The sequence below is a fragment of the Mesoplodon densirostris genome, chromosome 18 (assembly GCF_025265405.1).
Source record: "Mesoplodon densirostris isolate mMesDen1 chromosome 18, mMesDen1 primary haplotype, whole genome shotgun sequence".
NCBI classification, from domain to species: domain Eukaryota; kingdom Metazoa; phylum Chordata; class Mammalia; order Artiodactyla; family Ziphiidae; genus Mesoplodon; species Mesoplodon densirostris.
In genome coordinates this window covers 10055060-10081448 of record NC_082678.1, presented here as the reverse complement: position 1 = coordinate 10081448, position 26389 = coordinate 10055060, and the positions used below count along the sequence as shown (strand labels likewise).

General features: G+C 47.0%; 1 protein-coding gene across 1 annotated transcript in view; it reads right to left on the bottom strand.

Annotated features, from left to right (window-relative positions):
- Positions 1-23450, bottom strand: part of ITGB3 (integrin subunit beta 3) — a 52369-nt gene extending 28919 nt beyond the window's left edge. Inside the window, exons 1-3 of the mRNA XM_060081060.1 lie at positions 23227-23450; positions 8139-8224; positions 91-286 (exon numbers count right to left, since the gene is read on the bottom strand). Coding sequence (XP_059937043.1) covers positions 91-286; positions 8139-8224; positions 23227-23293 — 349 coding nt within the window. The 5' untranslated portion in view covers positions 23294-23450. The remainder of the gene's footprint in view (positions 1-90; positions 287-8138; positions 8225-23226) is intronic.
- Between the last annotated feature and the right edge of the window lie 2939 nt (positions 23451-26389).

Below are 26389 nucleotides of genomic sequence, written 5' to 3'. Positions count from 1 at the left end.
ACTTTCTTCCATTCTCCTGCCCACACTTCCCTCCACATCCTTCTCTTCCCACCCCAATTCCACGGTGAGCTACTTCTGCAGGATCCCTACCTGGCCGTAGCCGGAGCGCAATCCGCTGGGGACTGACTTGAGTGATCTGGGAGCTGTCTCCAGAGCCCTTGTCACTGAGGGGCCTGGCCTCCAGGATTCTGGCCTCGCTGATGGGGAACTCGATGGACTCCAGGGCGCAGTCATCCTTCAGCAGATTCTCCTTCAGGTTACAGCGGGGCGAGCCCGGAGGCAGAGCCTGTAAGACGAGAGGAAGCCCTGTGATCAGAGCTGCGGTGGTTCTCTGCTTCCTGCAGGCTCTGCCACACCCCAGCAGCCTAGAGCTTACCCAGCACTTTGGAGCTAAACCAACATAAATGAACTCGTGTGGTCCTTCCTAAGACAGCCCCTAGGCCTGTTGTACAGAAGGGGGAGACGGAGGCATCCGAAAGGTTGGGTGAGTGCCTGTTCATGGATGGGTAGGTAGGAAGAGGAACAGTACAGTAAGAGGCCTGTTGGACCAGTGTTTTCCAAACTGTAAAACGCAACCCACCTGTGGGTCTCAAAAATCAATGTAGTAGGTCTCAACCACCAATTTATTAAAATGCAACATAATAGAATAGAAAGTATCAAAGTATGTAAGTGGTAAAAGTAAATATTGTTTTGGGAAAGGTTTATTTATTTATTTTTTAAGTTTTTAAGTTTCAATCTTTTTTAAGCTTCTTTTTTTTAATATTTAGTTTTTATTTATTTTATTCATTTATTTTGGCTGCGTCAGGTCTTAGTTGTGGCACAAGGGATCTTCATTGCGGCAGGCGGGCTTCTTAGTTGTAACATGTGGGATCTAGTTCCCCCACCATGGATCAAACCCCGGGCCCCCTGCGTTGGGAGCGTGGAGTCTTACCCACTGGACCACCAGGGAAGTCCCGGGAAAGGTTTATATGTTGGGGAGTAGGGTATAATATGTATAATAAATAATGATACACAATGTATGTCTTTCTGTAGGCCAGGGTTAAAACAGTTTGGAAGGCACTGTGTTAAAACACTGGCTGGGGTGTGAGATCCACGAGGGCAGGGACTATGTATGTCTCATTTCCCCTCTATTCCCAGCACACAATGTGAGACTGACGACTAAGTGATTGGGGGAGGATATGGGGAAGCAGCAGAGAGTAGGGGCTAAGAGCACAGATTGGCTGAGGCTATATCCCAGCATTGCCTCTTACTAGCTGGTTACTAGGGTGAGTCACCTCAACTCTCCAGGCTTCGTTTCCTCATCTGTAACACGAAAATAATAATAGCCCCAGCTTCACAGGGATGTTCTGCAAGACCATATAAGACAGTGAGTGTAAAACACATAGCACGGTGCCTGCCATAGGGTAAGGGTTCAATAAATCTTAGCTATTATTGTAACATGTTCTATAAATAGTTCCTGGATAAATTAATTTTGAATAAACTTCACAAGCTTAGGCAAATCCCATGATGTCAAGCCACTGACCAGAGCCTGTCTTAGCACTTTCAGCTTCCTCCCTCACCCTGGCCAAATGGCAGACTGAGTGCCCTTCCAAACACCCCGGTGTGTATCCCACAGCCCTCTGGGGTTCAGTGTGTGTTTCCACCTGAGTATCGAACGGGGGACATGCTGCATTGGAATGAACACTAGAAATCAGGAAATGGGTTCAATCCTAGGTCTGCCACTAACCAGCCTGTGACCTCAGATAAGTCATTTCACTCCACTGAACCTCAGTTTCCTCACCTGTTCACCCCTGTTAAAGAGGTTAGATGACATGGTGTTTTCAGTTCCTTCCTGCTCTGACATTCAGCAAACTTAGCCAGCACCGTGTGGGCACAAGCCCATAAGGGCTTCTTGCCAGGCTGGGGGAACTGCCTGGAAAGCTAGAAAAACCCTCCTTGGACCTATTTCGAAATACCTAGGCCTTCAACCCCACAATCCCCCGCATCCCTACCCACCCCCTCTCACAACCACTTCCAGAAGTCAGCTGAATAACCCATACCAACATCCCAAAACAACTAGTGTTAACATGTATGGAGTACTCACTGCATGTCAGGTACCAAAAGAAGCACTTTACATGGATTATTGCAATCCTCTTGATTACAGTCCTGTAATGCTGGAATTATTATTATTTTACAAATTACAAACCTGAGGCTTGGAGGCTTCACAAACGAGGAACCCAATCTTACAAGTAAGAAATCAAAGGTTTGGAGAAATTAAGTATTTTGCCCAAAGCTACAGAGCTAAGAAGTGGCAGAAGTGAGATGCTGACTGGATTGTCTGACTGTAATTATCCTCATAAAACGGTAAGTTGTATTGCATTCTGTGTAGAGTGGGAATCAAGGCAGAGAAGCAGGAATGTAGAAGAAACAGTCCCGGGAAGAGCCACACCTGAGAATGCACCAGGTAGGGAACAGGATGCAAGATGGGGATACGGAAGGTGTGGGAAGGATAGATAACATTCTGCCTCCTCAGCTCCTCAGGTGACTGGAAGCCATGTTTCCAGGAGAGGGATTGGGCCACAAGGAGACATCCATACTCAAAAAATCAGGACTCTGTAGCTTAAACCCCTCCCGATGCTCGACGTCCCTCTCCCACTCCTGCCCAGCCCTCCTCTGATAGGCGGAAAGGCTTCCCCATGTGGATGGGACCATGAACAACACCAACAGTACTGCAGACTGAATGTGTGTCCCCCCCAGAATTCATATATTAAACCCTAATCTCCAAGGTGGTGGTATTAGGAGGTGGGGTCTTGGGAGGTGACAGGTCATGAGGTGGAGCCCTCGTAAATGGGATTGTGCCTTTATTTTAAACAAAGGTCCCAGACACCTCCCTGGCCCCTTCCACCATGGGAAGACACGGTGAGGAGATGGCCATCTATGACACTGAATTTGCTGCTACCTTGATCTTGGACTTTCTAGCCTCCAGGACTGTAAGAAATAAATGTTTGTTGTTTAGCCACCCTGTCTGTGGTATTTTTGCTACAGCAGCCTGAACGGATGAAGACAAATGACATGAGGACCGCCCTAGCCCAGGCAAAATGTGGAAGGAGCTTCCAGAAGCCAGCAGCTTCCTTCTTCCTCGTCACGGGTCTGAGGTAGAGAAACGGCATCAGCAATGGAAAATGGTACATGAGATTTAATCTTCCTGGTTCAAAGGATCCCAACAGGACATCAGAGCTCCTCAGAGAGATGAAAATCCCCTCCCCTCACCCAGCCAGGTCCCTCTGCCAGGGACAGAATGGCAGAAGGGAGAACTCACGAACACTTAACGTTTTTGTGCCCCAATTCTTGCTGCTTCCGTCCGTCTCTCCCAACCCTTCTCTCTCAGGAAGCAGTCTCTTTCTTGCTCAAAAAAACTCTCTACTGTATCTCTGATTCCAGGGTCCCACAAAACCCCAGAGAGAAAACCTTCCAAAAAAGGCAATGATTGGATGGACTGAGATGCCCTGAGTTGTTGATCCTTTCCAGGACTAAGACAGATGCTGGAGGAGAGAGAGGGAAGGGGGAGCCCAGGAAACACTGAGAACAGCAAGGCCATCATGTATCTTCAGGCTACATCGGTGAAGGGAGAGAATATCTTGGAGGGGGTTTCCTGACCCCCATTTCCTAACGTGGCAGTGTTTATTAGAAGAAAGTTTGAAGTGCCAAGCCTTGCTGACAGTGCTTATGGTTTGTTATGAATTTCGGAAGAAATCTAAACACTAAGAAACAAAAACTGTCTCCTTCCCTCCCTCTCTGGTCGCTGACCTCAGGGGTCAGGAACATAACAGGCCTGCTCCTCGGCCACGCTCTCCCCGAGAGCCTGCTGTCCCAGAAGGACACCAAGGCACTGACCTCAACACATCTGGGCCACATTCCTTTCTTAATAACCCAGGCTGAGAAGGTAAAAGGAATGTGTCCAGGTTACTCAGAGAGAAAGCTGGAAGGAGGGGGGGAGCAGTGTTCAAGTTCCGGTTCCCAGTGAAACCAGATGTTACACAAAAAGGGCAAAGATAACCAAGACCCAGGGGAAGAGCCAGAGCACAGCAGTGGGAGGTCCCAGCCCTGTAGCAAGCCCTCTCCTGGCGGGAATTCAGCTCCTAGTCCCATTCTCCATTAATCCCATTTTAGAAACTGGGAAAGTACAGCATGAATAACTGTCATTATTCTACTTATTTCACAGGGTTGGACAGGGGATAAAACTGTGAATGGGAAATGCTTTCAAAATATAAAAATCTCAACGAAAGTCAAATAGACTCAAATCCTTTTGATCTGATATAAACGAATAAATTCAAATAGGTGACTCTTTTTTACTATTACCATTCTAACTACTGCTATTATTGCATAATCTTTCTTGGAGGACAGGAACAATAGGTCGTGGTACATTGTTTTCCCCAGAGTGCTAACAAATGCCTCCAATCCAAAAAAATTAACATTGTTCTCCTGACATCTGGTAAGGACAAGAAATCACTTGAACATACAGAGAGAGGTGTGGAGGAGACAGAAAGGAGAGGAAAAGGAAAGCATTTTAGTTTATGGTTATTGATACTCACACCCCACTGTTTACAGGAGGAGCACTTTTAATATTATACCTTTTTTTTTTTTTTTTTGCGGTACGCGGGCCTCTCACTGTTGTGGCCTCTCCCATTGTGGAGCACAGACTCCGGACGTGCAGGCTCAGCGCCCATGGCTCACAGGCCCAGCCGCTCCGCGGCATGTGGGATCTTCCCGGACCGGGGCACGAACCCGTGTCCCCTGCATCAGCAGGCGGACTCTCAACCACTGCGCCACCAGGGAAGCCCTATACCTTTTTTTTATGATAAAAAATTGGGGCAAAACACTCAAGATGAGAGTTTGCCCTCCAGATTAAGAAAAAAAATAGGAAGAAAGAAAAAGCAGCAGAGAAGTGAGAATGAAATTATATTAGTGACTAAAAAGGAATTAAACAGCGGCCTAAACCTCCCCCCACCAAAAAGGCAGAGAAGAAAATGAGAAGTAAGTCCTATTAGAGTCTTCTTTGTGAGATCCAAACCCATTCTTCTTGTTTTATCCGTGGATGTCAGGCTGAGTGTGAGCAGGTCTACTACCTTCTGATGTGCACTCAGGACTATAGAAGAATTCCTAGTATTTCTCTCCACATTAGGGTTGCCAAATTTGGTAAATATTTGGAATATACTTATGCTAAAAGTATTTGGGACATACTTACACTAAAAGTATTTGTTGTTTGATTCCAATTTAACTGGGGTGTCCTGTATTTTATCTGACAACCTTAACTCCAGCTCCACCCATCATGACCCCAATGATCAGCCCCTTCCATTAGCAATATTTGCCAAACTTGCTATTGTAACAACCCATTCTGATGCAATAGGTTCAGGGTCCATCCTGGAAACCTTTATATTTAACAAGCATCCTAGGTGATTCTTACCAGCAGGCAAATTTGGAAGGTTCTAGATCCCAACACGATGCCACCAAGGCCAAGACCACAAGTTGAACCTCTCTGTGAAGCCAGCCTCTCTGCTAGATTCACAGTCCAGAGACAGCACACCACCCCAACCCGTATCAGTGTCCAGTCCCCCAGGAACACACCCTATGCAGATGAGCCCAAAACTCTGCACTCATCCACGTTGGCTATGTTTTCCTATTACCCAGCCAAGGGCTTGCTATCCACACCCAGAGCTGCTGTCCTCCAGGACCAGGGAAAGCTGAGCCCAACCAGTTGTTTGTCCAGGCACTGCCAACTTTGCCTGTAACAGCCAAGGTAGGAGAGGCAGGGGCAGAGAGCTCTCCAGGGTTGATTATTCAACAAATCACATGCAAAATGGCCCAGATGGTTCACGTTTGGTTTTTAAAATCAACAGCCAAGACACTTTCAGCAGTTAAACTGGGTCAGCACAGGGGAAGCCCTCAGGAAACAAACAGCAGTCCTGTTCAAGTTACAGTCCGGGATTCCCACCTCCCATTTCTCCCTGGTTGACAAATGTTAACGCACACTGGTCTCTGCTCCCCCTCCTCCCCTCTTAGAGAGATAATGGTAGTCATTCACTAAGCCCTTGGCCCTCCCGCTTCCCCAGGGTGCTGAGAACTCAGCAAAGGCCAGGAGGATGCTTCACTAACTTCCTGTGTCCCCCTCCCCCTCCCTAGGTCCTGTCCACGGATTCAATCCGGAGCAATAAATCTGACTTTATCACTCAAAAAAAACAAAAACAAAAAAACAAACAAAAAACACTTTCCCTTTTAAATTCCATCCTCCTAGAAAATATCTTATTGGACCATCTATCTCCTCTCATTAGTTTTCTTTGGTCCTGGATACACCCGTCTTCTCTCTGACTCCATCCCCCATCCCTAGGCTAGTCCTACATGATATTTTGATCTTACCTGGTGCCTTTCCCACCCTCTTTCTTCCCTCCTCCCACCTTGGTATGCCCCATGGGAAAAAATTCACCACGGCCATCAATAAATATTCTACATATATCTCCAAATTCTGGTCACATGACCTAAGGGCTTTGTCTGGTCAGGCCTCAGCATGGCCTCAGCAGGCCAGTTACCTGGCTTGTTCCTATGCAGATCAAGACAGGTGACAGACATTCCAAGAATCCCAGACTCCTCTGAACCACAGTTTCTCCAATTTTGTCTTGCTTTGGGTTGAAGAGAGGGCAGCATCTTTTGAGTGATGCTAGGGCTTCTGCCCTGGCTACCCCACTGCTCCAACCAGCTACAGGCCATCCAATCCAATGAGGCGCCCTCCCCATCCAGCTCTTCCTTCTTCAAGGATTCAGCTGCAGAATTCCAACTTCCTCATAAAAGAAGCTTAATAATATCATGATGGCGACCCAGGGAAGGAGCCTACAGCAGATGAGAAGGGAGGAGGCCACATCACACTTGAGCAGCCAGTTCAGCCCAGAGGGGTGGAGAACCTGCGGGGGTGGCGGGGAAGGGCTCGCTCAACCCAGCCCCACCCCCAACTCCCAGCCCCAGGGAATATTTCGTTTGCTAAATGAAGTCAGTGTGGCCCAGATGTTGGGCAGCTGCCTCTGGAAGCAGTTCTCGTGCTGAACTGCTCAGAGGCCAAAGCAGTGTGCTGGGCTGGCCTCTGTCGTTCTGGCTGTCCTCTCGTTGAGGGATAAACACAGCCTCTCGGCTCCCACCCCCCACCAGCCTTCCAGGGAGGTTGCCTTTTTAGGAAACTCAGCAGATTGGGAAGAGAAGCAGAGAGAATGAGGGCCTGAGTTAGAGCAGTCACAGAGCTGCAGAGGGCAGGGACAGAGAGGGCGCCTCAGGTGGTTGACACGCAGCCAGGCCAGGAGTTCAGGTAACCACCTGCCGGGGACCAGGCCCATGACTCAGCCCCAGACTCTGTAATCACTGGACCTTCTCCAGCCACACTCACCCCCCAGCTCTTGCCAGCTCCAAATTCCCATCCCAGCCACAAACACAGCCATTCCCTCAGACACACTCATTCCCTAGGGCCCCAGACACAACAAATCCTCTGCCTAGACACAGCTAACCCTTTCCTGTCACCCTCCTAGCCTCACCAAATAGGCCCAGCTCTTTCTTTCATTGACACCTTCCCAAGAGAAGGAAGGAAGGAGAGGAAGAGGAGAAAGAAAGGGGAAAATGTAAAGCCATGGGGGTCCAGTCATCAGACAGGAAAAGGGAAGAGAAAAGATCCTCTGTCTAAACAGCCCCCCACACAAGTGCAAGACCCCTCTCTTACTTGCCTTTTAAAAGTTTTGGAATGTTCATAAGCCAACATCCCCTTTGTACCTATAACCCTCTCATGCCTCCCTTTTTGAGACCCGAGGCCCTGCTTCTCGGGGTGTTGCACCCCAACAAAAATCAAGCAAAGTGTGGTAAAGGATGGCAATGGCTACAGAGAGGCCAGCAGGCCTAACCACTCTGCCTAAGGCCGGGGCCACGTGATACACTCTGGATGGCATTCCCAGCAACAGCCCATGACAGCTCCCTTCGACACCCATCAATGGGAAGGCTTCTTCCTAGTTTTGCTCAGCAGGGACAAGGGGCTTGTATACTTAGGAGGAAGGAGATATCCCCATGGGTCTGTCTCTACACAAAAGCATCTAAGTCTGGGGAAGAAATAAAGTCGGATATCTGCTCCTTACCTCATCTGAGCACCAGGCACACATGGGACTCACAGCCAGACATTGCTGGCAGGAGGTCACGCCTCGTGTGACACAGATGTTGGGCCCTGCAACAGAGAGACAGAGGCATTAGTATCTCATTTGACATGACAAAGTACCTGGTCTTCCCCCATCCTTTCCCAGCTTTCCCAAATGCCCAGGTTTACAGCTCTCAGATGCACACAAATACACCTTAACCATCCCATAGACATTTACCAAACACAAGCTGTTTGGTAAGGGAGAAGGAGAATGAGGAAGGTCAGGAGAAACTCATCACAGCCCTCAACTGCTGAGGTCACTGTGGTGGCAAGTGATGGAGCAAGTGTCAGATCATGAAGGATGGAAAGGCTTTAATTAACAACTGATTTGACACCTACATTGTACAGATGAAAATCTCAGGCCCAGAGCCATGGCAACGTACCCTCTCTCCAATTATTCTAGTGACTTAGTCACAGCCGCTGCACAGGGAATTCAGAGCCCGGATGCACTAACATTAACACACAGTCTAAATATGGGGGTGGGGGGTGACTGCCACAGCAGTGTCCTACTGGCCTGCCAGGGGAAAGCAAATCTTCTCAAGCTTCCCAATACATATATCTTGGGATCCAAGCATATAGAATGCTTTAGGGAAAACCGCAGAAATATTAGAAAAAGTTGACTGATATAAGCTGGAAGTGCATGGAATTTTGGAGTTGGAAGACCTGTATTTGAATTCTGAATGCTCTTCTTACTAGGTGTCATGACCTTGGTCAAGTTAGTTAACCTCCATGAAGTGATAATATCTGTCTCATAGGATTTGTGCAAAGAAGTCAGTGAGGTAAAGGAGAAGCACTGGGTACACTACAAAATGCCACTCAAGTGTGAACAGTCTTCATACTGTCAAAGGACAGAGAAAAAGCTGCAGGGAGGAGCAGAGACAACCAGAGGCAAGAAAAGAGCCTTGAGAAGCCCAACCAGGAAGCAAACCCCAGACATTTGCCTGGACAGAAGTCCCCATCCTCCCTCCTTCCCCCAGCTTAGCCTTCCTGGCCTCAGTCAGGTAAACCTCCAGGGCCCCAGGAAGGCCTTTTGCAGTACAGTCAGCCCTCCATATCCGTGGGTTCTGCATCCGCAGATTCAAACAACCACGAGTTGGAAATATTCAGGAAAAAAAATTCCAGAAAGTTCCAAAAAGCAAAAGTTGAATTTGCCACGTGCCAGCAACTATTTACATATCATTTACACTGGATTTACAACTATTTACATAGCATTCACATTGTATTGTAAGTAATCTAGAGATGATTTACAGAATACAGGAGGATGTGCAAAGGTTATATGCAAACACTAAACTATTTCTGTAAGGGACTTGAGCATCCTTGGAGTTTGGTTGTCAGGGGAGCCTGGAATCCATCTCCCACAGATCCCGAGGGACGACTGTGCAAAGAGCAGAATGAGGGAGACCCATTCCTACTATGACCCAATTATCTTGACAATTACTTTATCCAATTTTCTAAAGTGGTCCCTTGCCCCCAGTTCGTAAGACCAGCAAATATATTTGGGGGAAATCAACCTCATCACTGTGATGTTTTCCCAGTGTCCCTGAAACTTTTTATGGAGCTGTCTCAGTCCCTTTTATAACAGCGTGGCTGAACTCCCTTTCAACATCTGGGGGAAAAAAAAAATCACCCAGCAAATGTGTGTGTACACACATACACAAAATATTGTTAAGAAAAATTATCCAAAATGTGGAAATAGGCAAAGGGAGTACTGGGTGTCCTTTCAAGGTAATGCAAAGGGTTGACTAGTAGACCCACCATGCTTAGGGATTATCTGATTTTCCAGGGATGTGTACATTTGTTTGACTTCTATCTTATGATTCTGTAAGAATAGAGGTTGACCTGTAGAAAACCAACAACAATGGAGAGCAACGTATATGATTCTTATCCAACAGCAACGTAAGTGATTTCTGTCATAAAAATCCAGAAAAGGTAACCCCCAAAGGTTAAGGTTTATTGCCTTGTACAACATTAACCAATTTTGAATCTGTTAGGTAACTGATTTCAGCATTCCTTTGACTGACCGACTATAACTCCCTTACTTGAATTCTCTTTTGAACTAGTCAACATCTTATTGGTTCCCTCATTATGTTGGATGAAATCTTTGACACATGTTCATTTTATAGTTGTATGAGAATCATACTTTTAACTCTTTGAAAACTGTTCTTTAACAGTATCCATCTCAGGGCAGAGTGACCTAACAGAAAAGGTACACACACAGTCAGTAGACTGTGGTCCTAACTGAGTCACCCACTATTAATATAGCCTTGGATGAGTCATTTAATTCCTCTCAGCCTCAGTTTCTTCACTCCAGTATTCCCAACTTATAATTATTTATGTATCTGCCTTAACAGCACTGCCACTCAGTAGATTTTAAGCCTCTTGAGGCCTGTCCTGCCCAGCCCAGCCTCAGTCCTTGCTCAAAGGAGATGCTCAATAAATATATATTAGAGCAAATTGAGAGGTATTGGACTAGATCAGTTTTGTTTTGTTTTGTTTTTTAAGCAACTGAGCTCATTTCTCCAAATTATGCATAGAATTCCAATATAAAACAAGCAAAAGGGTTGAAACTGTTCCTTGGGCAATTTAAATTTTCATTGTTCTCCACAAAACACTAGATTATATGTGGAGTCCTTGAAGCGCCTTCTGGAAGCCCTACATTTCCTCAGAGCCCTGAGTCTGTCTAACTTCAAAGACCTTTCCCAGGACTTCCCTGATGGCACAGTGGTTAAGAATCCACCTGCCAATGCAGGGGACATGGGTTTGATCCCTGGTCCGGGAAGATCCCACATGCCACAGAGCAACTAAGCCCATGTGCCACAACTACTGAAGCCCGCGCACCTAGAGCCTGTGTCCTGCAACAAGAGAATCCACCGCATTGAGAAGCCCATGCACCGCAACGAAGAGTACCCCTGCTCGCCACAACTAGAGAAAGCCCAGGCGCAGCAACAAAGACCCAATGCAGCCAAAAATAAATAAATAAATAAATTTATTTTTAAAAAGGCCTTTCCCAACCCTAAAATTCTGCAAGTGATAGGCTACTGTGAGCCCCTGAGTAACCTCTGGGGCTCCAGCCTCTGACTGACTCCAACCTAAGCGTGTGATACAAGGACTGCGAGGTGGAAATTACGGGTGGTTCCAGACCTGGCCCTAAGGCACCAATGCCACCTCTGAGTTGGCGTGGCCCTCAGCCATGTACTGTCTCTAATGGAAGAAAAGTAGCCAATCTTCCCAGAGCTGCCAGATTCAGAATGCCTGAATGTTCAGAACCAGCAATGCATCCAGAAGGCCTCTCCCTACATGGGCTGCCTGGCCGTCTGTTAGCTCACAACTGTTCTTTTCTCAGCCAGATGGGAACTCATCCCCCCTTTACTGCCTTATTGGAAGAGTTCTGAGAGAAGCATAGCCTGCACTATTTTAGGCATCCCTTTTTGAAGTTTCCATGAGAATCTACATCCATGGGAGTAATTCTGGACATAAGTGACATGGATTTTCGGTAGGGAGAGAAGCACAAGATCGCGGGCACAGTCAGAAGAGAGAAGAGGGCCGTGGGAGGTGTGGGCGCTGTCTAATTATTTTTTGAAAACTGTTCCCAGTCTATCCATTTAGCCATCCATTCATTCTCAAACTAGCATTTCCCCATGAGTCCTTGACTCATAGCCACAAAAGCAAGCCTTACCAGATGTGAAATAAACAACAGCAGGCCCCCCTGCAGTGAACGGGCAGTCCCTGACCCCAGAGGATGATATAAGCTGCTGGGACTTATTCTTTAGGAAGTCATGGCTGGGGAGTCACGGTTACCCAGCTCCCCTAACCTCTCCTTTTTAATGAATCACAGGTTGATTTCATGAGAATCAATGATTCCCCCCCAACCCGTTTCCTGGGATGCCCCCCACCAAGACCCGCGACCAAAGGCAGGTTCCCCAGAATGCAGTGGCTGAAACTGACTGACTCATCAGAAGTCTCCGCGCCTGGGCCATGCTGATTCAATGAGCCGTTGCTCTGAGGTCACCCCTTCCCCCAAACATGTGGAAGGAGTTTGGGCCTCTGTTTCCAGTCATTCATAAGGCCTATGTTCCTGCTCAGCCTCGGAGGCCCAGACTCGGCTCTGCTGGAGAATCAAGGATCTTCATCAGAACTTTGTCACTGAAACAAATTAACAACCCCTAGCACCCATTTTCTTGGACAGCTTAGCCACAGCGAGGCAACAGGAGGACTGGCCCTGGTCCTCCCAGTGTAGTTATAAAGCAACCAATCCTTGTCACACTCTGAGCACAACAGCTGGCAAGACAGAAAGTTCTCAATAAAGGCTGCTGCTGCTATGGTTGCTATTGTTTTTATTGTTGCTGTTTTTATCCTGAGGCCCACGCAGTTGAAGGCAGGGGATCAAAAATATAATCTAGGAGGGATGGCCAAGAAGAGAAGGCCAATTAGAAAACATAGACAAGACCAGCAAAGAACTTTGCCTGGAAAGTAGAAGTAGAAGGCTGTGGTTTGACACATCAGCCCAATTCACAGAACCAGAAGAGAGACAAAGGGTGGGGAAAATGGAGAAAAAAAAGGGAACGAGGAAGGGAGTTGGAACCAGCGGAAGTCATAATGAGTCAATGAGAGATATTTTGAGGATATGCTGTCCAATTAGACAGGATATCAGAACACAGGAACGGGCCACCCCAGTGAGGCCAGGGGACTCCAGGAGAGGGCTCAGTCAGCGGGAGAGGTGTTCAGTGGAAGGGAGGACTGTCCATACCGCAGACACCATGGATATCTCTCTTACTATCTGCAGGGAGGAGTTCTGGCCTGGGTCTCCAGCCCCGCCACTGACCTTTGACTAGTGACTTCTCAAATAGGTCCATGGGGACACTGGGTGACTCAGGCAGTGCCTGATCTTCCATTGCAGTCACCTGGCTGGGTGAGTCCTCCAAGAACAAAACATAGGCTAACGGTGCTATGGGTGCAACAAGTGGTTTCTCTAGAACACGTTGTTAAGAAAGTTGATCTTATTTTTGTTCTTTCATTTACATGCAGCAGCAGCTCAGTAATCCCAGGAAGGGGAAGAAGACAGGAAGGTGGGATTCAAGGGAACACGTACCTCTGTGCTCTGAGCAGAAAGCTTCAGTAAGCATCGCCCAAAGCAGTAGGGAGTCCAAACTACCGAACAGAAGGCATGCTGATTTCAGGGATTTTCAAATGTTTAAAAACAAAGTGCATCAGAGCCAATTAAATATGGTACTTAACATCAGAAGCCGTTTGTGTACAATTTGCCTCGACCAATATTAAAACGTGTTACGGGTTGAACGGTGTCCCCCAGAAAGACTTGCTGAAGTCCTAACCCCCAGTACCTCCAGCTATGACCTTATTTGGAAATAGGGTCTTTGCAGATGTGATCAAGATGGGGTCATTAGGGTGGGCGCTAATCCAACATGATTGATGTCCCCACAAGAGGAAAACACCACGTGAAGACAGACAACGAGAACGCTGCCGTATAAAGACAGAGGCAGAGGTTGGAGAGATGCAGCTGGAAGCCAAGGAACGCCAAGAGTTGCCAGCTACCACCAGAAGCTAGGAAGATATGAGGAAGGGGTCCATCCAGTGTCTCAGAGGGGGCATGGCCCTGTTGACACCCTGATTTCAGATTTCTAGCTTCCAGAGAGAATAAATTTCTGTTGTTTTAAGCCCCCCAGTGACAGCAGCCCTAAGAAACTAATAATACAAAATGCATTTGCATTTCCATAGCATATATGACATGATTTTGAGGAACACTGCTCTGAAATACTCTGCATGATTGAAAAAAGCTGGCCTAACCATTTTGTAATGGTTAACCCACCTATGGATAACAGAAAAGTGTTTACTTTTCTTTTATACTTTTCTGCTAACATATACCAATGGTGTTGGCATTCATTCATACACTCACTTAACAAATATTCACTGAGCACCTACCTGTGTCTGGCACTCTGCTAAGCACTGGAGACACACTGATGAAATAAACAACCCCCTTACTCTTGTGGAGCTTAGAGTTTAGTGAAAATCAAACATGCTCAACAGAAAGCCAAAACATACACAACGAAAAAGTACAATTTCAAACAGGGGCAAAGGCACTAAGAAAATAAAGCAGGACAAAGCATCGGTAAGGGGAGGGTGTCTCCTTTAAAGAAAGGCCTCTCTGAGTGATATTTCAAAATGATATGAAGGAGTGAGTCATGGGAAGATCTAGGGGACGAGTATTCCAGAAAGAACCCACAGCAGCTAGATGGTCCTCAGCCTCTTAATGAAACAGCAGGAAGAGAGAGGGAAGAGGAGAGAGATAGAGAGGCGGTTGGAAACGCAGTCAGAGATCATAATACTGGGAAGCAGTAGCCATGGTGGGGAGTGTGGCTGTCATTCTCCATGTGTTGGGAAGCCGCTGGTGGGCTGTGAGCAGAGGTGAGCAGAAGAAGATCATCCTGGCCACGAAAGGAGGGCAGGCAGTAGGGGAACAAGACCAGAAAGAGACCAATTAAGAAGCATTACAACCATCCAAGCAGCAGATGGCAGGGGGTTGGATTTGGATGGTAGTGGTATCCATGGCATGGTTAGACCCTAGATGTTCTCTGAGGACTTGCTGATCCACTGGCATGAGGGACACGACCAAAAGACAGGAAGGATTTCTCCCTGAGCAAGTGGATCCCCTTGGACAAAGTTCAAATGTGCTGACCACTGGCCATGCCCTTTCACTGACCTTTCTTCAGCCAGTAGGCACTGCCCTTGTAAGCGAAGCCATATCATGTCTTGTTATCATCTCCAACTGGGATAATTAAGTCACCATGTTTTATGCTGAACACTGCATAAAAAGGACAGAGTCCTGTCTTCTGTGTAGTTATTATCTAAAATTAACACCCAGCCCCTGGAAAACACCCTGAGGGCAGGGGGAGTAAAACGATGAACAGTGTAACGGTGGATGTGGTGGGGGAAGCATGGTGGTGGGACAGCAGACAGGAGGCCTCAGGTCTAAAACCACTTTTACCGCTCCACTGGCTGTGTGACCTCAGGCACGTCCCTTCATCTCTCTGGTGCTCTCTCTAAGCTCCAGTGACTCTTTGAGTCTCTGTCACATCCCTATTCGAGAACTTATCATTGTTCCCTCCTATTTAACAGGTGCAACCCAGCCACATCAGCCAAGCACTGGAGACCTTCCTTTCCCCCATGCTCCCAAATATGGGCGGAACACTTACCTCAGGAGTTGTTAGGATTAAATGAGATAACATAGATGAAAGAACCACGGATAGCATAGTGGATGCTCAGTAAATGCTGGTTTCCTTCCTACTTACCTTCATGCAAATCACTTCCTGCACTAGGAACGCCCATCCCCCCCACACCCCTACCCGCCTCAGGGTCAGATGAGAGAGGGTCCTTGGTCTCTACAGGATACAGTGAAGAATCACTGGCCAGGAGACAGGAGCCCCCAGGGCTAGACTCCACCAATGCCACTAAACTAGTTGTGTTATCTTGGGCAAGTCACTTCACCTCTCAGGACCTCCTTTTTTGCTTCTCTGTAAAACAAACGGTATTACATTAGATGATTTTCAAGCTGCCCAGCCCTGGAAGTATATATATTCCAAGCAGAAAGCATCAACAAGCTGACTAATACTCTAGGAAGCCTAACATCCCAGGGCCCAAGACCCCTCAATTATTGCGCACATGTCCATTTCTTCCTAACAGACTAACTAATATTTGATTCAAATGTCGCATCTCAAGTTCTGGAAAATGTTATCAGCACAGGCCCCACCTCCCATCTGACTCATTCAGTATAGAAAAGAGGCAAGCCCATACCAAGCTCTGTTTGAGGCCCAGCCCAGCAGCACCCTTCTGGTGACCTCCTTGGCATTCAGCTGTCCAATTCTGCTACTTTTCCTCCTGCGGCTCATATCTTGTGGGTATAAACAGCAGGCAATGGTGCTGTCACCAGCCCTTGCTTCCAGCCTGTCTTGGTAGGAAGGCAAATCGGTCCCACCATTTTGGAGGACAATTTAGAAAACCTATTAAAATTAAAATTTAAAATATTCGTGTCCTTTGACCCAGCAGCTTTCGTTTAAGAAATTCAGCCTGCAGAAACACTTGAACAAAGGTGCATAATAATGAACAAGGATGTCCCCTGCAGATAATTGGGGGTGATCCCAATGTCTATCAACAGGGAATTGGTGAAGAAAATTCAGGTATATCCATATAGCAATATGCCTTCTGGCTAGAGTTACAGCTCTTGGCATAAGTAGTAATGGAAGGCCATGCACTGATATAAAAAGATGCCCACGGTATATTATTAAGTGACAATGATCCTACTGTGGATGATTCTGCTTGAGAAACAACAATAATGATAAATCATTATATACGGTGACATATACATAGGAAAAAAATTCTGGAGTAACTGTCAACAGTGGTTATCTTTATGTACAAGACTACAAGGGACTTGTACTTTCTACATTATTCTATTTCTGTACTGCTTGACTTTTTTTTTTTTTTTTTTCCCAGCCGTGCCATGCAGCTTGTGGCATCTTAGTTCCCTGACCAGGGATTGAACCTTGGCCACTGCAGTGAAAGCGCTGAGTCCTAACCACTGGATGGCCAGGGAATGTCCTTGATTTTTTTTTCCCCCACAAAAAGCTGAATTCGTTTTATAAGCTAAAAAAAAAAAAAATTAAAGCTAATTTTAAATGTCTTCTCTTCTGCCTCAGTCTCCACATTTGCATTCATTTAAATGTAGGCTCCCCAGGGCATGCCAGGCTCTCTACAAGCAAGCACCCTCAGCACCAAAACCTCTTGGAATCCCAAAGCTCAAGGGGAACTCCAGAAGAAACTTGGTCTGGCCCACTCCCACAGCCTTCAGGAATCTCCCAGGAGAGTGTGGTCTATTCTCAATTTGTAGGAGTCCCAGAATGAAGGCACCACACTCCCTCCTCTTCCACCTTCCCAGGGAGTTGGTCAAACCTGCCCCTTGCAGGTGGCTCCAGCCCAGGTTGAACCTGGAGGAGTTTATCACGTGCAGTGGCTAAAGCAGGGGTTTGAAATCATCAGAGGTTCTCACAGACCTGGGTTCCCTCTATCCAAGAATCCCATCAGCAAACAGATGTGCCTTTTGCCAAACTTCTGGAGCTTTCTTCCAGGGCGAAGTTTTTCAAGCTTGTTTTTAACTGCAGACCTCCCTTTTTTCCCCCCACAAAGAAATCCTTACATGGACTTCCACATTATTAATCAGCTAAAGGAAAAACTTCTCCAGTTGGTGGTGAGGAAGGGCAAGAGCAAACCGACATCTCTCCCTTTGACACATTCACCCATTTGCAGCCCTTGAGACCCCGAGAGCCTGAGGCGCAGAGGTAAGATGACTTGTTCAAAATCACCCAGCAAATTGACAGAAAAGCCTGTAGAGTCATGAATTGCATATTGGTTTCTCAATTCCAGACCCACAGTTCTTTTCACCCTGAGGGGTTTTTCTCTATATGAACAAAAAAAGTGGCTTTTGTAAGTTGAAATAAATGTAACACAAGTTTAGGTAAAAGAATAGACATACACATGAGAATTATTACATATATACATACCCATGAGAATTATTACATATACATATTACATATGCAAGTTTAGGTAAAGGAATACACATACCCATGAGAATTATTACATACATTATTACATAATGCAAAAATTCTTGCATTATTACATATGCAAGAATTATTACATATGCAAGATTTTACAGAAATATGAATAGAACACACCATGTAATTAATAGTGAACATTAGGGGGGAACAGAATTAGAGGGGAACCAGCCATTTACTCTCCAATATGTGGCTTTCATATAATGAGCATATATCACCTCATTCGCCCCGTGAATGTTTAAATAGCTTTACTAGTTGAACTAAGAAATGCTGGCAGGGAGGAAGAGAAGTCTTTTTGTGGGAACATGAAAGAAAACCAGAAAGGAAGACTTATGGTGGGTTGTTTTTTTCAGAGATGCTACCCCAAATTTTAAAAGGTAGAATAGCCCCCGTTTACTTAGCTTCTAGCTCCAAAGATTGTGACATACCATATTTGACCATATTTGCTTTTAGGACCAAGGATAATAATAGTGCTGGTTGCAAATGCATCTATCCAATTTCAAAATTTAGAAACTGAAAGCTGGATCTGGGTTTAACAGATATAGTCCCCTGCTTTCAGGGTAACTGTCTCAGAACCTGAGGAAGACAGAGTAGCCTGGGATAACCTCTTAGCATTCTGATATACGCAACAACATGGATGAGTCTCGAACACATTATGCTAAGTGAAAAAAGCCAGACTTGGGCTTCCCTCGTGGCGCAGTGGTTGAGAGTCCGCCTGCCGATGCACAGGACACAGGTTCGTGCCCTGGTCCGGGAAGATCCCACATGCCGCGGAGCAGCTGGGCCCGTGAGGCATGGCCGCTGAGCCTGCACGTCCGGAGCCTGTGCTCCGCAACGGGAGAGGCCACAACAGTGAGAGGCCCGCGTACCGCAAAAAAAAAAAAAAAAAAAAAAAGCCAGACTTGAAAGGCTACACACTGTATGATTTCATTGATATGACATTCTGTAAAAGGAAGAATTGTAGGGACAGGAAACAGATCTGCCAGGAAATAAAGGTGAGGAAAGAAAATTGCTGACAAGGAGCTCAAGACAACTCTTTAGGGTGATGGAAATATTCTGTATCTTGATTATGCTGATGGTTACTTGACTGTGAGCATTTGTCAAAATTCATAGAACTGTACACCTAAAAATGATGAATTTTACAGTACATAAATTATACCTAAATAAACTAACTATAAAGAAAAGAGTGTTCCTGGCGATACTGTGTACATGCAGGGAAAGGCAGATTTTATAAATTTTTGCTGCAGAGTCTCCCATTTAAATAAACACCAGCAGTTCACACAGGGAGAACAGGCAGTGTCATTTCCCTGCTTCCACCTGCATTTCCACTTGTGACCTGAGCTCCATCAGCCACAATGATTGTCGCACTCAGAAAGGGCCAGGGGTCAGGAGAAGAGAGAAGAGGCGATGGGGTAAAGCAGCAGGCCAGCTCTGTGGGCAGCAGAGGGGGCTGGGTCAAGCCAAATGGTTGATGCCTGAAGCCGCTCAGTCATTCCCCCAGTTAATTATCTGTCTGCTGATTCATGAGTTGTGGTTTCTGTGGGCATGCTTCCTGGCTATCCCTGCCAAAAAGGGCAGAAGGAGTCTTAGGGCCGGGAAGGGATGATAACCAGAGATCCTGAGTGGGGTGGGGAGTTGTAGAGGGGGAATTTCTACTAGGAAATTCCAGGGTCATATCCAGACTCCCCCTCCTCACTGTTACCTCCTTGCCCCAATTATGTTGTGCCCAGGATACCTCAGCCACTCACACTCACAATTTTGAAGGTGGTAAAGAAGAATGCTGCCCTCCTGTGTATATTCTCCCAGGAGGTGGGGGGAAAAGCAAACACTTCACAGAGGATCCCCTGAGTTTCCAGCACCCTCAGAGCAGAGGTCTAAATGGTGCAAAAGTATAGAGGTCCAAATGCCCAAAGAACTCGTGGTCTTGACTGTATTCTAATATCCTCCAGAATGTCCAGATGGAGCACTTGAGGATCGTCTATGAATGAATACAGATATTCAAATATTGGGTATCTTAAGGCGAGGCACATCTCCTCTAGATGCCTTTTCATAGCTTTCCATAGGTACGTATTTTGCCACCTATGTGTCAGCCACTGGGCATAGAGTGTCAAACAAAATAGACATGTCCTTCTTCTCAAAACCTGTGAATGTATTTTACTTTCCTCTTTTCCCAGGGTCAGGACTTAAGGTTTTCTCATGGATAAAGCAAATGTATGGGCCTCTCTTCCTCTTGGACTCTTCTGTGAATTCTTATTGCGACGGAGTGGCTGAGATATGCCAAGACACAAATGCAGAATGGGTTGAAATAAGGAGGAGTCCCCTGTCACATAGGCATGGGAAAAGGGATCCCATGGGTCTCATTTAGGAACCTGGATTGTATTCATGCATGAAGCAGTAGCAGCCTTACCTCCAATACATTGTAGTTACTAAGGATAGGAAGAATAATGCCATTTATTGAAAACTTTTTTTGTGCCTTTATCTCATTTAATTGGCACAATCATAGAAGTATTATTTCCTCCACTTTACAGATGAGGAAACTGAGGACCCAAGAGATTAAGTCACTTGCCCAAAGTAAGACACATAATAAGAGGCAAAATCAAGAGTTAAACCCACATCTGATTGGCTTTAAATCATAGCTGTCCCCTTCCCTAGCCAACAAGGCTTCCTCCTATGTCTCTCCAGGCTCTGAGGGTTCCTGCAGAGGGTTTCAGTTGGAGAGTTTCCAGGATATAAATCAGGAGGAGAAATCAGCACCTCAGCTCAGAACTAATCAATTTAGATGGTGATAGCAAACAAAACTTGTTACTCAGTAGCTCTCAGATTAGAATAAAGAACCATATTTGGGGGCTTCCCTGGTGTATCAGTGGTTGAGAATCCGCCTGCCAATGCAGGGAACACGGGTTCGAGCCCTGGTCCGGGAAGATCCCACATGCTGCGTTGCAACTAAGCCCGTGCACTACAACTACTGAGCCTGTGCTCTAGAGCCCGCGAGCCACAACTACTGAGCCCGCGTGCTGCAACTACTGAAACCCGTGCCTAGAGCCCGTGTTTTGCAACAAGAGAAGCCACCACAGTAAGAAGCCCCCACACCGCAACAAAGAGTAGGCCCTGCTCGCTGCAACTACAGAAAGCCCGTGTGCAGCAACGAAGACCCAATGCAGCCAAAAATAAATAAATAAAATTAATAAATTTATATTTAAAAAAAGAACCATATTTGGGGAAGCCACAAGACCCAAGAGCTCTTGAGTAAAGCTAAAAAGATCACCTTTGCACATAAATTCCAAAACTCAAGTCTACGCTGAAACAACCTCTCTATTCCCCATATGAGATTCTCCCACTCTGGGGCGGCCCCTCTGTGCCACCCCCACCCAGTTCTGTCTCTGTCTCTTCCACACTGTATCCCAATATAGCTCTCCAACTCTTATCCTGTGTCTGCTTCCCAGGGATCTGATGTTACCTGCAAGCCAGCCCCCAACACTGAGATGGGGGATTTAACTACAATTGCAACTGCTTTTACTGGGGGCTTATTACTCTGGAGGTCTTCTCTAGAGCCCATGCTCTTAAATATGACTCTACCCTGCCTCTCAGAGGGAGTCTGAGGCTAGCTCAGTACAACCTATCACCACTTCTGGAATCACCCCAATCACAACAATGAATCTGTGAACAGATCCCCAAGAGAATATTTCATGCAAACTTAGGTATGTCAATGCAGTGGAATCCTCTACGGATTATTGAAAAAAAAAACAGATCAACAAAAGGCATACTCAGGGGTGGAGAGAGAGACACCAAAATAACAAATAACAAATACGTTCTTCATTTTCACTAATTGATCCAAGCACCATGCTAGGCTCTATCTTGTGTTACCTTACTTACTTCTAAAACTGTAAGAAAATATAATGATTAGATTCAGAAATCATTCCAAAATTCAGGAAGTTGTAGATGTGGAAAAAAAAAAAGCAAAAATATTTTAAGTTCATGGAAGCAGGCATCTCCGTGGGAGACAGCTGAATTGCCTCTGGATTTCTCCATTCAGACAGCATCTGAACCAAGGCTCTAACCTCTCCCAGGGCTGAATGCTGGATATTCATAATTCCATGCCATGGTCATCAGGGTGCTCACTGCAGGCTAAAGACATCAGCTGACCTGTTTGAGCATCTGTCACATGGGAAGCTTCAGCAGTAATAACTTAAACAGCCCCCTATATATTATCTCTAACTCCTTCATGAAGTTATGGGTCATAAATTGTGGTGATGATTTCATGAGTGTATACTTATCTCCAAATTCAAGTCATACACATTAAATATATACAGCGTTTTGTACGTCAATCATACCTCAATAAAGCGTTTTTTTAAAATGATGCTGTTGCCCTCTCCTGCACAATCTCTTATACATGCACGAGTCTTGAAGGAAGTCATCAAGTATTTCTGAATAGCTATCTTCCAAATGGCCTTAGCAATAAATCTTACTTTTTAAAAAATATCTTCTGCAGGAACTAAATTGCCTTACAATGAGTACTACTCTTTTCACTAAAAGTAGGTATATGCACACTTGTGCGTCCTCTGCAGAGAAACACAGCGGACCAGGAGCCAGAGTTCTCCCTGGGAAGGTCACCCAGGCTCCGGAAAGATCACGGGCAGCACCCTTGGGCTGTGCTCTGCTCTGCCCCTCCCAGCACCAAGGAGGCCGAATGCCAACTGCCTTGGCAGCCGATAGTGTGTGCAGCAGTAGGAGAGACAAAGCCAGGGAGCCAAGCCAGCTCCAGGGACCCCTGGCGTAGCAGCTCGCATACAGTAGAGATTTTTCGGATGCTGGGTTTGTCCCGGAAGCTGAGGCACCGCTGCCACCCGAGGACACTGTAGAGGCAGAGCCCTCATCCTCCTCCGAATCGTTCTCGCGGGGAGCCACCAAGCAAAAGCCAAACAGAAACTTGGGAGAAAGTGTACACAAAGAGAAAGGGGAATGTCGAGTAACCGGCAAACCCGGGGGCGCACACACTCTCATCCGAGAAGCTACAACCGCATCCCTCTGCCAACGCGCGGGAACAGCCCCGGGAAGCCCCAGCTCGCCTTGGCTTCCAGAGCCAGTCTGCCTTCAGAGGGCCGGGACCACCTGCGATGCGCGCAGCCGGGGCTGAACTCGGGGCTCAGAGATGCGCCCACCTCACCGCGCACGATGAGACCGCCCGGAGCAGGCGCCTAATCTGGCTAAGGGCTTCGGTGTCCCGGAGGACCCGCCCCTAGGTAGCCTCTCGCGTTTCCCACAGCGGGGCCCGGAAGGTCCCCAGCTCCGGGCTCCGACAGCCCCAGGCTGGCCCCGCGCACTCGGAGCGCAGCCGCGCAGGACCCGCCCGCCCGGTTTCCCCGCTCGAAGTCTGCACACTTGACTGCGTCCCCGCCGCGCGGGAGCCTCACTCACCTCCGACGCCGACGCCCGCCAGCGCCCCCAGCACCAGCACAGCGGCCCACAGCGGCCACGCTCGCATCTCGTCCGCTGGCCGCCGCGCTCCGCCTCGGCCGCGTCCTCCTACCCCACAGCTAGCAGCGGCGCCCGCGGCCGCTTTTCCCGTGGCCGAAGGGGAGGGGACGCAGGGGGTGGGACGCAACGGGGCGGGCCGTGGACTTGCGCTTCCTCCCCTCTGGCACTTTTCTGGACCCTCCACCGCATGGGGGGAAGTGAGAAACCGCCGCTCGTTTCTCAACACTTCGGCTCAGCCGGCGAGGACCGGCCGGTACGCAAGGCAAGACTGGGACCGGAGGTGGGGGTCGAGGTCGCGTCTTCCGCAGACATCCTGATCCCAGGGTGCGCGCTGGGCACTTGGAATACTTAGAAAAGCCAGGATCCTCTGGCACTTTCCCCCTGGAGACACCCACGCAGCTTTCTCTTTCCCCTGAATTCCTTGGGCACTTGCCCTCTGTACCTTGAGTTCTGGTCACTCACACATTCCTTTAATTGACAAACCTGTTGAATGCCTACTCTGTGCCAGGCACCGGTTTAGTCCTTTATTATTCACTAATTTTTATCTTGGGTTGGTTCGGTTTTCAGGTAAACTGTAAACCTCTTGAGCACAGGACCACATCTCAAGCTGTGTAAGCACTTGATGTCCAGAAAGGGCCTTTCTCTACAAATACTTGCTTGCATAGGGTAAGTATCTGATAAACATTTCAAGACACAGTCAATATACTACCTCCACTCAAACTCACAGACTTTGGAGCTTTATCTTACTCTCTTCAAAGGCCTCCTGCCTCCGCCGAATCCTACCTATTGCTCTCTGGGTCCTCCCCAAACTAGAAACATCAGGAGGCTCAAAGGGGCAAAATGCTAGGGCTGTGAGCAGGAGGCCACCAGTGGCAGGGGCTGGTTCAGGCCGCCTCAATGGGACACTCTAAGCATGATTAAAAGCAAGGCCTGAGGACTTCCCAGTTAAGAATCCGCCTGCCAGTGCAGGGGACACGGGTTCAAGCCCTGGTCCCACATGCCACAGAGCAACTAAGCCCGTGCGCCACAACTACCGAGCCCATGTGCCACAGCTACTGAAGCCCATGCACCTAGAGCCTGTGTTCCGCAACAAGAGAAGCCACCGCAATGAGAAGCCTGTGCACCGCAACGAAGAGTAGTTCCTGGTCGCCACAACTAGAGAAAGCCCGTGCACAGCAACAAAGACCCAACACAGCCAAAAATAAATAAATGAATAAATAAATTTATAAAAAAATAATAATAAGGCCTGAGGCGTCAGGCAGGATTTGGACATCTCTCCAGCTCTTGGGCTCCCCTAAAGGCTTTCAGGCTGCCCCTGGGCTTCCCTAAGCCCTCTCCTGAGACACACAAGATACCTGAAAACTGGCCCTGCCTCAGATGTCCAGCCTCATCTCCCATCCTAGCCCAAGAAGATACTTAGCATTCCCGAACACGCCATGCCTCTCTGTCTGACTGATCTTACTTCCTTTTTCCACCTGGAAAATTCCACTTCTCTCTCAAAACATCTCAGAGGTCACTTCTTCCATGTAATCTTATCTGCTATCCCCCTTCCTTCTGCCCCACCCCCAGCAGAGATGGGCATTCCCTCCTCAGACCTCCCAAACACTAGGCTGCACCAAAAGAATAGCGCACATCAGCAGAAGTGTCACTAGCAATTTGCAAAGAGGCAGGGGAGGAGCCAGCCCACAATGGGTAGATGGGCTTCCTGACCTGAGGACAATATACCTCTCCTGGCTGCTGGAAGGCCTCTAGGTCAGAAGCCACTTCAACAGTGTTGCCATTGCCCTGGTGCAAAATCCAGATCACACAGCCTGGTTACATCTCTGCCTCGATATTTACTTATGTGTTTAATTCCCATATATATATATAACCAGTCTCCCACTCACCTAGGTGTCTCCTCAGCCTAGCTCTGCTGGTGCCAACCACTTGGGGTGGACACTGGCCCAGAAAACGTGCCATCCAAGTTTCCAACCCCTTCAGGATGAAGAACTTTCTTTAGCAGATCTTGTAATTAAGGTTCACCAGCAACAGATGTGCTCAACTTTCATTTGTTTCATCATTTTTAGTGATATTTCTTATGTAGAGATTTCTAGGTTAACAGGTTTTTTTTTTCTTTCAGTACTTTAAAGATGTTGTCCCACTGTTATCTGGCCTCCACTGTTTCTGATAAGAAGTCAGCCATCATTTATTGTATTTTATTTATTTATTTATTTATTTATTTTTGGCCGTGACACACAGCTTTTGGTATCTTAGTCCCCTGACCAGGGATCGAACCCTGGCCCTCAGCAGTAAAAGCACAGGGTCCTAACCATTGGACTGCCAGGGAATTCCCATCATTTACATTCTTGTTCCCTTGTCTTTTCCCTCTGACTTTTTTTTTTTTTTTTTGTAGTATGCGGGCCTCTCACTGTTGTGGCCTCTCCCGTTGCAGAGCACAGGCTCCAGATGCGCAGGCTCAGCGGCCATGGCGCACGGGCCCAGCCGCTCCGCGGCATGTGGGATCCTCCCGGACCGGGGCACGAACCCGTGTGCCCTGCATTGGCAGGCAGATTCTTAACCACTGTGCCACCAGGGAAGCCCTGACTTTTTTTTTTAATAATTTACACTTACAGAAAAGTTTAAAAATATTAGAAAGAGTTGCCTTTTATTCTTCACTGTTTCCCCTACTATTAACATTTTGGATTACCATATTGTAATGATTGAACACAGGAAGTTAACATCAATATGATACTATTAACTAATCTAGACACAATATTTGAATTTTGCCAGTATTCTACTAATGTCCTTTTTTTGGTGTAAGATCCAATCCAGGATCCCATATTGTATTGTCATCATGTCTCCTTAGTCTCCTTCAATCTATGACATTTTCTCAGTCTTCCTTTTCTTCTCATCAGCTTGACACTTTTGTGTCAATTGTTAGGCCAGTTATGGTACAGTATGACCCTCAGTTTGGGTTTGTCTGATGTTTTCTCATGATTGTATTGAGGCATTCTATACAAGAATATCACAGAAAGTATGTGCCTTGTCATTACATTATATCAAGGGGTACATGATGACAATACATCTTATTATTTACAGTGTTAACTTTGGTCACATGGTTAAG